The 12,521-nt window shown below is 53.1% G+C and overlaps 1 protein-coding gene across 1 annotated transcript in view; it reads right to left on the bottom strand.

Annotated features, from left to right (window-relative positions):
• Positions 1 to 10,265, bottom strand: part of XYLT1 (xylosyltransferase 1) — a 292,085-nt gene extending 281,820 nt beyond the window's left edge. The window contains exon 1 of the mRNA XM_081819949.1: positions 9,790 to 10,265. Within this exon, the coding sequence (XP_081676075.1) occupies positions 9,790 to 10,131 (342 nt within the window). The 5' untranslated portion in view covers positions 10,132 to 10,265. The remainder of the gene's footprint in view (positions 1 to 9,789) is intronic.
• Between the last annotated feature and the right edge of the window lie 2,256 nt (positions 10,266 to 12,521).

Genomic DNA, 12,521 nt, shown 5'->3' on the forward strand with positions numbered 1-12,521 from the left:
AAATAAACAGAAAACAGCCACTAGTCTGGGGGGGGGAAAAAAAAAAGATTTCCCATTACATCTCTAATTAATAAAGCCCCATTTCACAAGGAAAGAAAAAAAACAGAAAGAGAACAACTTTCCCACATCCCCAAAGAGAGGATGCTTAATGAGGTAACCCCTGGATTATTTGATCCGTCTAATCTGGTTTTAATACTATCCTTAAATAATGTATACATTAGCTCTCCACCACCAAAAACATTTGTTTATTTTATTAACGTGAGTCCAGTTGAGTGCTAAGACTCTGCGAAATTATCATGCTGTCCTTGGGCTCTGTTTTTATTGCTTGTCTCCTTGCTCATTATAAAATGATTAGCTGTCTCCACTGCCCTTTTGAATTGCTGTTTGGGTTGCAATGCAGTTCTGTTCCCCGGGTTCTGAGCAGGCGAGTCTTGATTCGGGGTTAAGTTAACAGAGTCATTATGGGCCCATCTGGGAACTCATTCATCATGGTTAATTCCAGGTGCAACACATGGGGGACTCACGGACACAGTCAACATGAAGCGAACGCTCATGAATCCAAGAGATGCACATGAAGGGTCCAGACCCAAGTCCAGAAGATGGGCCGGAGGAGCCCCATCACTGTAGGAGCGATGGAGAGAGCAGCCGAGACCATCAAGAGAGGGCCCTGTAACTGTGACTGCCACTCAGACCCAGGGCACAGTTCTTCCTAACGTCTCACTGAAATCCTCTCTACTCGAACACTGGAACAAAATGGCACCACTGCTGACCAAAGGAGCAGAGTATCTTCAAACTGGGGAACCCAACGTTTCCCAAACTTTGGTCATTCTGGCACCCCCTCCTTAGTCATTCGCCATCCAAACCGAGGCCAGGATTAGGATTAGAATTAGGGCTTGGTACTATTACTCATGCATGCTCATTATGTTTAACCAACTTCTCTCAAATGCCACTTTACTTGCAGGCTAAGTGCTAAGAGCCCCAAGTTGTCATTTCGATTTTCCCTAATGCACATTTAAAGAACTACATAGTATTACAATTTTTAAAAATATTCACCCAACAAGACACAAAAAGATGAAAGTGACTGAAAGTGACGGTTTGTGTCCCTGACAGTGCTGGAAGCCAAGCCACGGTGTTTCAGAACGTTCCAGTCTTCCACCTGCTGTGACCAGCTCTCTGACAACTCTCCACATCCCGAACCGTGTTATTGTGGGGCAGGGTTGGGGGGAGCACATGAAGTGGAAGGCAGACAATTCAAAACAGCGTGTTCGCCGCATGCCCAACAAAGGGGAAACCGTTAACCAAACTGTAGAACGCATGGGTCTATTTTTGTTGAGGACACTGCCTTCAAAATGGCCTGATCCTTGTGAGAATTTGCATCTTCTGGGTACAGAGCAGCAGCGAGGGAGGGAAGGAAACCTCCATCGTGCCCAGGGGAAGCAAAAGCAGTCGAGGTAAATAAGTGCTGTGAATAAACCACATGGGGATAATTGAAAGGTGACCACAGACACTTATTTTTGGCTCATCACAGTGAACACGGAGATCTTCTAAACAGAGGTTGCAAATTCAGCAGTCCAAAGGGGCCAGTTAGGCATCACAGGAGAAAGAAAAGATCCAGGTGTGTGCGTGGGGGCGTGGGGGTCTCAGGAATCTGGAGGGTCTCGGGGACAGCCCCTCCCCCGCTGGGCCAGTTGAAAAACAAGCAAGGATGGGGGCGCAGTGCTGTCAGATCTCGTGACTTTCTAAAAGGCATGCCCATAATCCCCATGGTCTTACAGCATATCTTAATCCTTAAGTTTCGGTGCCTTTTTATTTGAACCTACAGTGTGGGCCAAACCAAACCTACCCACAGGCCATGAATCTGAGGGCCTCTCTTGCAAACATCTGTCATGATGGGGCTGCAAGAGGAAGGAGAACAGGAGCCCTGATCTCGGGCCAGAGCTGGGGCCCATCACCAGGCCCTGCCAGCTGGGTGCCTTTCTTGCTCCTACAACGCAGATGAGGAAACTGAGCCCCTCAGAGGTGAAGTAACGCATCAGGTATGAAGGGCAGAGATGGGCTGTGAACTCCAGATGTCAGAGCCCTGCCCCGGCACCACCCTAACCATCACATGACAGGCCTCCTAGGCCCTGCTCCCCTTGCAAACCTTAGGCAGCTCACTGCTCATCCCCAGGCTCCTTATTAAGCTGTAAGAAGAGCTTGAGCCCCATGAGTGGAGCAATCTAGACCTCATGTCTGGCAGTCTGGGGGCAGTGGGAGCCTTGAGGGCTTCCAGGCCCCTGAATCACACTATTCCTGTGCAGAGGACACCTTCCTCTTGCGTCCAAGAGGCCACTCTGGGGAAGCGAGATCGGCAGTGCATCTGGCTAGGATGTGAAAGGAACCTCTGAGTAGCAGCAACGGCCCAACCCTTCCCCTGCTGGGCTGGTCCTCCTGAGGGCAGGGGGCACATCTGTCCTGTTCATGAAGGTTGTGCCAGTGCTGGGCACAGTGCCTGGCAGGCTCTCACTGCTGGAATGGAGGATGGGTAGATGGATGGACGGACGGACATATGGATGGACGCACGCACGTAGAGATGGATGGGTCCATGGATAGGTGGATGGATGTAAGCGCATCTGCACTTATGAATGAACAGATGGGAGGGGAGGGAGGGTGGGCCAAGGGACTTACTGAATTGGACAGAGACCAGGAACGTAGTCTGTGGAGTCACCACCAGCCTTCAATCCCTATAACTGACCACTTCTCAGCTGTTCAACCTTTATCCGACTTCTTGCCTTAGTTTTTATGACTTGTAATCAGTAAAGCAGAGATGAGACGAATCACCTTTAACGTGAAGCATGTTGTAAGAATTCCGAAGATCACGCCTTCCTACAGCATCTGGTAGAAGGTAAACTTTCAACGGAGAGAAATCCTCCTCACCCTCCCCATTGTTAGCATTACAGTTACAATGTCTATGCCCCATGAGTAAGGGACCGCTGCATACATCTCTCCCCGTGAACTTGACTCCTTCGGGCTTAATCAATGTTGCTCGTGGCCAAGGATTACAGGAAAGGATTAGCTGGGAGGAGAAATGCTAGTCATTAGCATCCACAGACACATTAGCCTGGATTAGATTTCCAGGTAAGCCAGCAGTCATCTGGGCTGGGACAAACCAGGCCAGAGACAGAACAAACCCATTTCCCTGTCCACAGAGGGCCCTGGAGGGCGAGATCCTCCTCCAAAAGAGACTCAAGAAATGCCCTTCTGTGCCCCCTCTGCCCCACCCGGCTGGGGGTCTGGGCTCCCAGGCCCTGATTCTTTTTTTTTTTTTTTTTTTTTTTAAGATTTTATTTATTTATTTGAGAGAGAGAGAATGAGAGAGAGCACATGAGAGGGGGGAGGGTCAGAGGGAGAAGCAGGCTCCCCGCCGAGCAGGGAGCCCGATGCGGGGGACTCGATCCCGGGACTCCAGGATCACGACCTGAGCCGAAGGCAGACGCTTAACCAACTGAGCCACCCAGGCGCCCCGCCCAGGCCCTGATTCTAACAATGCCAGTCTCCCTGTCCACGACAGCGTTGAGCCAGTTAAGGTGACACCCATCCACCCTCCCTGCCGCCCTCTTTTCAACACCTTCAGTGGGGGAGGAGGCAACCCTAACCACGGGGATCAGAGGGGCACAACCTGATGAGTATCTGTGGGCAAACGGGTAGTTTCTGTTGCAGGCGGAAGGAAGTGCCCACAAAACAATCAGCCTGTGAGTTCTTAGAGATACCTCCCTGCTTCCCCCAGGGTCTTGGGGGGCTGGCTCCTCATGGGCTCCTCCGGAGAGAACCACAGAGCAGCTGAACTGGGCGGGTGGAGAAGCAGGAAGCCCACTGAGGATGAATGAAAGGCTGTTTCCACTGGCCCAGGAGCCTTGAAGAGCACCCTCCTTCCTTCCTGGCTAGAGAGAGCTGAATTCAAAACTCCTTCCTCCGGCCAACTCAGCAGTTCCAGTTCCACCCTCGTATGTACGCTGCATATTTCAGTATCAGGTGATACCTTCCATTCCAGGACCATAACATCCTGTGCTGGGGGCTGGGCTTCCTGACTGAATCAACTACCTACGTGCCTCCTTAAATGAGTTCTGCGGTTCTAAGGTTAGGGACCTTCGCAAGCTGCTTATAAGAGGGAGGGTGTAGAGCAGAGCGGTTAAGAGCCCGGATTGCCTGGGTTTAAATCCTGGCTCTGCCATTTATAACCGACCCTGGGAAAGCTGCTTAAGCTTCTTCCTCTGCCTCAGTTTCCTCCGTAGTGTGAGGTTTCAATGAGTTAACGCTTGGAAAACACCCAGGACAGGGCCTGGTTATAGTAAGCTCCAGGACTGTTGGCTGTGGCAGCTAGAATACACATTTGCTAAAGGAATAAAGGAGTTAATGCATAAGAAGGGCTTCAAACGGTGCCTGGCACATTGTAACTGCCCTATAGAGACTCATTACTGTTATTATTACTCCCTATTTGTGTCATTATTTAGGGGTCTGATTCCACGAAAACTGCCTATCTGCTCCTTTTTCTAGGGTTGGCACATTTTTGGAAATCTACAGTAAGAAGGAAGAAAAGCGGTATGAAGACTTTCAGGAATCATTTGGCTGCGTTTGGAGTTTTTCAAAGAACTGCGCAGACACAGCGCTCAGAAACCCGTAGGTCGACTGGAATAAGGCAGACCTGGGTTTGGATCCCAGCTCTGCTGCTCCCCCAGCCCTGCACTCTCGGTGAGCAAGCTGCTTTGCCTCTCTGAGCCTGTTCCCTCATCTCCCAGATGGGGCCAGCAACAGTCCTATCCCACACAGCCGGGGAGATTCACTGAGACGGTAAGGTAATAACCGCAAAGTCCTCGTTAACTCCTGCCGTGCAATCAGGGGGAGCATCTTAATAACAATGTATGCAAAACATCTAAAGGAGGCTTGGCATACAGCTGGCACTCAATAAATATTAGTGCTCCTCCCTCGACCACATTCCATCCTGCTCTGCAAGGCTGGGACACACACAAGCAATGGATCTACTCTCCTGCCCTGGATTTCACCCAAACCCGACTTTCCATGGGAAAATAAATAATCGCAAAAAATTGCTTATTTCCAAACATACTAAGACTTTCTTTTCAAGAACAACAGCTCACATTGGAGCATTTTCATGTGCCAGGCCCCAAAAGCAGTTCACATGTATCAGTACATTTCATCCTCACATGACCCTCTGCGGGAGCCCGGATTTTCAGAGGAGCAGAGCAGAAGGACTTGCCCAAGGTCAAGGAGATGGCAAAGAGCAGAGCCTGACCTGAACCCATCTGTGTCAGACGCAGGGACACTTAACGGTCTCTTTCCTGGGCGCTGGGGCCTGGCACACATCACCTACGACTTTTTCCTCCTGCTCCCACGCCTTTTCCTTTGAACTTGGGTTTTGTTGGGGTTAAGCTTATGTTTTACTTTTAGTTTTCCCCAAGGTATTTTCTTGTTGGTTCTGATAGATGGGGACCAGGGTCCACAGAAATGGGGGAAATGCAAAGAAAACAGGGAGCATTCTCCTAAGTGACAAGACAGGGCAGTGTTCACCAAGAGACAGAGAGGAGGTCAGCCCTTACACCATGCACCCTATGCAGTCCAATGATGTGGGCACCGTGCGTTTTTGTCTTTGTGCATGCAGATTTATGGCCCCACTGACTACAAATAGCTCCGGGTGAGAGGGAAGCTCCTGACTACAGAGATATTCTTAAGGATATTTTGTTTTCTGGGGAAACACACACACACATACACACACACACGCACGCGTGCACAATGTCAGATATCTGCCCCAGTTCAAAACACCAAATTTCCTTTCCTATTAAAACCATGGATCAAAGCTGGACAATCCCCAGCAAACAGGGACTAACGCTGTGGCTTCTTATTTGCAAAACAGCAAGTATTTTGTCACGTAAACTTTGAGAAGATTAAAAAGAAAAAGAACTGATAAACGAGAGAGAATATCTAGAGTGTGACAAGACTGGAAGGAAAGGAAATGTACATATACAATTACATATATACACCTATGTGTCTAATAATTTCTACTTTTATTTATCTGTTCATTTAACATTTTCCAGTATATGATTAAGCAGATGGCAATATTTGCAGTAAGATAAATATTGTTCAGTGATGCGTATTTCTGTATACAAAGTGTAATACGTTGCTCAAACAAAATAAAACCCTATTGAGAGTGTGAAAAAAAGAAAACCCAACCATCAATAAAATACCCTCTGTTCTCTCTGGTCTCAAAACATTTGGATCGAAAGAGAAGCCACACCTCTCAGGCTGTTAGAACCAGAGGTGATCTCGATACAGTGAACCAATTTTTCAGTCACTGCTGACGTCTGAAAAACTCCTGAGTTATCTGAGTAATGTGAAGTATGAGGAATTTCTGCCAAAAAATCAACAGTTCCAAGGGGTCAGACGATACAAAAACCCCACTCCACATTAAAGATGCATGTGTATGGAAGGGCGATTAAAAATTCGGCTCCTCGAATGAAACTTACTGTGTAGCACTTTATCTAAGGGCACAAGGAATAAATGTGACTTCAAGAGGATCGCTGGAATCGAAGGGAAAGAAAATAAACGTTCGCTACGTGAACACACACAGCTCTCTTTCATTTGTCCCCAATCCATCCAGAACCTGGAGTGTGATCTTTTTGACACTCTCCCCAGTGTGTTCCCTCCCTTTATAAGGGAGCCCATCTGTTTCTTAAATTCTGAGATGGCAGTCAAATCCACAGCTTACAGGAGACCCAGTGAAGGTCTCGGTGTCTCAGCCACAGCTCTGCTCCAATCCACCCGATAGTTCTAATATTTAAGAGCTCTGGAGGAGGCGGAGAGGGCAAAGGAGCTTGCAAATCTTTTATAGATACGTCCATCTTGTCACCATCCTCATGCCGTCTCTGACTCTGCTTGAGAAACTGTGTGTTTCTTCTTGGCTCCTTAAAATGCACCAAAAATACAATCAGGTCCCTCCAATGGGGCGCTGCTCCCCAGACATAAAAGGCGGCAAGTGCAGAGGCTCTGGGACGGTGGGCACAAGGAAGCAGCAGGGTCTTGCTTAGAAAATGCTCTGGACACAGTGCCTGCCGGACACTCTTTGGGACACAGCCACCAGCAGCACCACCGCCACCAATGGGGCCACAGACTCTCTCTGCCTGCAGGAATTGCACCTGCCCCACTCCACCCTGCCCCCACCCTCCAGAGAGCTCAGAGATGAAGCACCATGTCCCAAGCATGTGTCTCACCAGTTCTTTAAGAGAGCCATCTGGAAAATCACAGGGATTTTTTTTTTTTTTAAAACATCCCACTCCTGAATCTATCTCCAAGGCATCACGCTAGCAGCCCCAACAGGGTCTGCCGACAAACCACATGTTGCGAGGGCCTGAGTGGCTTGCGAAAAGGTCTGGTCCTCTCCCAGCCTGCGGCCCAAGCTCAGGCGTGTCGTTGGACTTTGGGAACAGCCTGCCCCCTTCTGGTCTCCTTGAGCTCCATGGAAGGGCAGGGGCTTGGGTGGGCACGGCTAGAGGAGGACCCACCCCCGGGCCCTCCAGCATGTCTGCGCTGTGATTTCAGGATCTAGCAAGGCATGGGGGTAGATGTGGGGCAGGGCAAGAGAGGAGACAGACGAGCAGTTAAAATAAAATACAAATCCAGGAGACATAACAGTTCACAACAGCTCAGTAGACACCCTCAGAGAAAGGGGGAGGACCAAACAAACAAACAAACAAAATCTATGTCTATAACAGAAGGTGAAGAAATTGACACCTGGGGAGATGGGGGTGGGGGGGGGTAGTAATTAAGCCTGCAGATGAAAGCAGAGTTTCAAAAAGCAGTGCAACTCTGCTGCTGAAACTGGCATGCCAAAAGGAATAAAAAAAGGAAATGGCAAGCTCCCACCTATCTTCCCAACTGCAAACCTCTCTGCGGCTGAGCTGGGAGGAGAAAGAATAGGATACTGAACTGAGCACACACAGACGGGGTGTGGACGAAGTACTCAAAACATCCAGGACGCAGGAAGAAATCCAGGCCTCCTTCCTTCTCTCCGCTTATTTCAACAGGTGGTCTTTGCACCCAAAGATATACCTCCTGGTGCCTGTCAACCCCAGACGCAAAGGGTACAGGAAGCCTCATGCCACCGTGTTCAGCCTACATGTTCCCACTCTGGGCCAGCAGGGCTGGTCCTGAACCCCCTTGCACCGCACCTCCCAGTAGGGCTCCAAATCCAGACCGAACCTCGAATCACATTTCTGCCCAAACACATCACAGTTCACCCCAGGAGTTTAAAGGCAGCGCCTGGGAGTACCCTTCTCTGGAACTAAAAGGCCACAGGACATTGGGAATGTTCTGGCTCTCCATCAGGAATCTCCCTCCACACCCCTCCCCACAAACAAGGGGAAGACGTCCACCTGCTACCCACACAGACAAGCGAGCAACGTGAAATGCCACCATGTCACCTCCTGGGACACAAAGAGCCGCACTCCAGCAAAGAGGGTCACCGCTGATTCCAAGGAAGTTTAACAGATCAGAAAGCATCACGCTGTGTCTGAAGGCACTCTTCAGAGAGGGCTCCCAGGGCGACAAACGACACAGACATGCATTCAGTGCCTAAGGATCCTGAAACTAACCCCTAGCATCTGATGTCCCCCCAAGAGCTAGGAGAACCCCTGTAGGCAAATGGCATGAGGAAGATAGAGACACACTGCACATCGTTATTCCTTAGGACAGACACTCACGCCCACAGGGCACAGCGAGCCTGGCCCAGAGCTGGGGACTCTGACCTCCGGTCCTGCGTGTCCTAGCTCAGTGGGCTCAGCAGGGCAGCCCAGAGAAGGTGTGAAAGACATCCCTGGAGAAGTTGGGGACAGGATAGAAAGACACCCACATGGCCCCAGAAGATGGACAGAAAAACCAGTGTCAGAGCTCAGACTGTTCACACCCAAGGAAGGCAAAGAAAATCCAGAAGGGCCAAAGTCGTGATGATGTGGTCAGATACACAGCTGGTGACACTGATTGGCTACACACAAGACGGAGAGCCAGGGACAGCCATCTAGGAGAAGGGGCCATGCCCTGACCCTGGACAGCTGGGTGAGGAAAGTCAGAGAGGGCACTGGGAGAGGACAAGGTTAGAGACGGAGAAGATAGAGACACGAGCAGCACAGACAGCCAGAGATGGCAGACAGGAGACCTAAAGTAAGACCAGGCGCCCAAGCCTGAATCTTGATTCAGGGAGATGGCTGGGGATTTGGGACACCGATGCCAGACCCCATCTCAGGCCCGGAAAAGACAAGGAGATGGCAAGCAGGGAACGGAGTTGTCTGCACTCAGCTCAGCAAAAACCAAAGAGATGCTGTGAGCACCACCCATGAGCAGCGGCTGAGGATCCCGGGCACGATCCACGCACTCAGACAGTGAGCAAGGCACCAACACCCACATGCATAGTGCAAGTCGGGGCGCCCAGCAAGAGTGACGGGGAACAGGAACCCGGCCAGGCTCCGGTAACCCCCAAAGCGCCTCCTCTGGAGATAACTTCCCCAGACCCCAAGAGGGCAGTCCACAGACTCGGGATGGGGCAGCCCACTGGCCCCCTCCGAGCCTCGGCAGGAACCCCGCCCCGGCTTCCAGGGAAAGAGACAGGGAACCGGCAAGCTTGGGGAGTCCCAGTCTGATGCCCGGGGTTCAAGGGCTGCGGGGGGAGCGTGGGGTCAGGGCTGCCTCCTCCTCACCCTCCCTCTCTCCCTCCCTCCCTCCGGGACGCGAGCCGAAAGGGCATCTTACCAGCGCCCGCGCGGGCAGTGCCCCCCGACTGGCCGGCTGCTGCGCTCGGGGTTCTCCGGGGCCGCCTCCCCGCGCCCGCGCCGGGGCCCCCCGTCCTCCGCCGCCGCCTCGGGCTGCAGCCGGCCCGGCGGGCAGGTCCCGGCGCTCCCGGCGCGGGGCCGGGGCCGGGGGCGGTTGCTCCGCGCCGCCGGCCGCTGCGCCCCCGCGGCGCTCCCCGGCCCCGGAGTCGAGGCTGCTGAAATTCCACACGACCAGCGTCTGCAGCAGCAGCACGGTGAGCGCCGCGAGCAGCGCCGAGTGCGAGCGCCGGGCCAGCCTCCGGGCGCACGGCGCCGCCACCATCTTCGGAGCGCGGCGGGCGAGCGGGGCGCGGGGACCCCGGGCGCTCCGGGCCGCCCCCGCGCTCCCCGCGGCTCCCGCGGCCGCCGGCTGCCGCTCGGGCTCGCGCTCGGGCCGCCGCCGCCGCCGCCGCCTCGGCTCGCCGCTGCTCCTCCTCCTCCGCCGCCGCCGCCGCCGCCGCCTCCACCGCCGCGGCGCGGAGTTTTCAGACGGGCAGGGACCCGGACGTCACCAGGAGGAGGGGAAGGCGGGGAGGCGGGGAGCGGGAGGCCGCGGAGGGGGCCGCCGGGCGCGCGCGCTCGGGGAGGGGGCGCGCAGGGCGGGCGGGGGCCTGGCCCGCGGGGCTCCCCTGCCCACAGCCCTCCGCGGGGGGAGGGGGGGTGGCCGGACGGGGGCTTGCGGGGGGGCGGGGGGGGGGACGCGGGCCGAGGCGGCGAGGGGCGGGGCCTGGAGGCGGAGCAAGGGAGGAAAAAGGAGGAGGGAAAGGAAGGGGGTGGGGGCGAGCGGAGAGGACGCACGCCCCCCACGACAGAGTAGGAGTGGGGTGGGGGAGAGGGGGACAGTTTCCACGGCGGGGTAAAGGGGCGAGGGCAGAAAAGCAGGGGAGCTTTGGGTGAGGATGGACGCGCTCCGCATCAAGGGGAGGTCAGGAGGATTTGGGGGTCCGGAGATCCTGCCTTCCCTGTGGGACGCCAGCACGAGGCAGCTGAGTGGGGCGGACTCCCCGCCCTGGAGTTTGCCGGCAGGTATACGGGCACAAAGACTGCCGGGCAGGAGGAGACGTGAGAAACGTATCAGGAGTGTCGGAACCGGGGTAGGGTCTCACGCAGCGGGTCCCTGGATCCCTCCCTGGCTTGAAGGGGCAGGGAGGAGGCTATGAATGAGTCTCTGTGAGTGACTCCTGAGTCACACCCCACCCTCTAGAGCCAACGATGTACTAAGTGCTTTACTGAGTCACTTCTCTGGTCCCTAAGGACGAGCAAGCCAAGAGACTCCAAACCCAGTTGGCAAGCAAGTGCTTTCGGTGGTAAGGGGGGACCCAGTGGAGTTTCTCAACCTTCAATGGCTTCAAGGTCCAAAGTCTGGCCCCTGAGCTTTCATCTAGGTCTTTCTTCCAATCCATTCCGAAGCCTGCCTTCCTGACCGTGCAGGGTTCAGCTCCTGGGGCAATGGGTCTTGCTTTGCAAAGTGTAGTTCTTTCCCATCTGGGCTGGACTGTCCCAGTGACCTTGAGCCAGGAGGACTCCTCCCTGGGCCGGAGCTTCCTTCTCTGTCAAAGAGAGCTCAGACTGATCATCCCAACGGACTCAAGTTTCATCCCCAGCCTTCTCTGACTCAGTCTTTCCAGTCTTTCTCTCCCTTGTCCTCTAGCCCAGGGCTTTATACACAGCCACCCTGAACACACCACACGTGGACAGAGGGGGGAGGGGGTGTCCCAGACAGGACTTAGCACTATGAGAATAGAACAGCAGATCAAATCCCCAGCTTGTAAATGAGGGACTCCGGGGTGGAGGGTGGGGGGTGAATGCTTTGCATCTTGTCTGCTGTGCTTTTAAACCTCAACCTAATTTTTAAAGAGAAGAGAGTGGAGGAATAAACAGGATCCATCAGAGAAGGAGGCAGAGAGGGGAAAGAGATGGTTTCACCCACTCAACAAGAATCCATGCATATCAAACTTGTGTCTCACACTGGGGCCAGGTGCAGGGACCCAAAGGTGAGTAAGGCTCAGTCTCCCCTTCAGCAAGCTTGGGGTCCAAAGGGGATCCAGATGTAGATGTTGGTCATTAAAGAGCCATGAGGTCAGTGTCACTTTAGAGATGTGCACAAAGTGCTATTGGTTCATGAGGGTGGGGTGGTAGGGACCACCTAGAAAATGCTTTCTGGACCCACAGAACAAGCCAACCCACTTCCCTGAACTGACAGTATAAACTGTCAGCTAGTGGGGATTCTAAACTGCAGACTAGACTCAGCCTTCAGGGTATCTACAGCCTGGCCAGACATATGGACAGGCATAGGGGAAGTCCCTTTGGGCTCAGCCCACCTAACCAGGAGTGAAATAGAACACAGACAAGCTCTTTGGCTTTCTGTCATCTGTTTATCACTTGGGAATATTTTGGTTATAAGGAATAAAACCTCTATTCTAACTGTCTTAAAAATAAGAGTTTAGTGGATCATGTAACTGAGTATTTCAGAGTAAAGACATCAGGCGAGGTTTGATCCAGCAACTCAGAACTATGACTTCGAATTCCTTTTCTTTCCATCTCTCCTCTCTGCCTTTCAAGGGGTCTGTTTCATTCTGAGGCTCTCTCTTCATGTCACAACCTGGCATCAGTTGCTGAGACTACTTGTGTCCTCTGTTCATTTCTAGCCCACAGGAAGGAGGGTCTGTATTT

Source organism: Leptonychotes weddellii, chromosome 5 (genome assembly GCF_054177405.1).
Source record: "Leptonychotes weddellii isolate Sample4059 chromosome 5, ASM5417740v2, whole genome shotgun sequence".
In the NCBI taxonomy this organism is placed as follows: domain Eukaryota; kingdom Metazoa; phylum Chordata; class Mammalia; order Carnivora; family Phocidae; genus Leptonychotes; species Leptonychotes weddellii.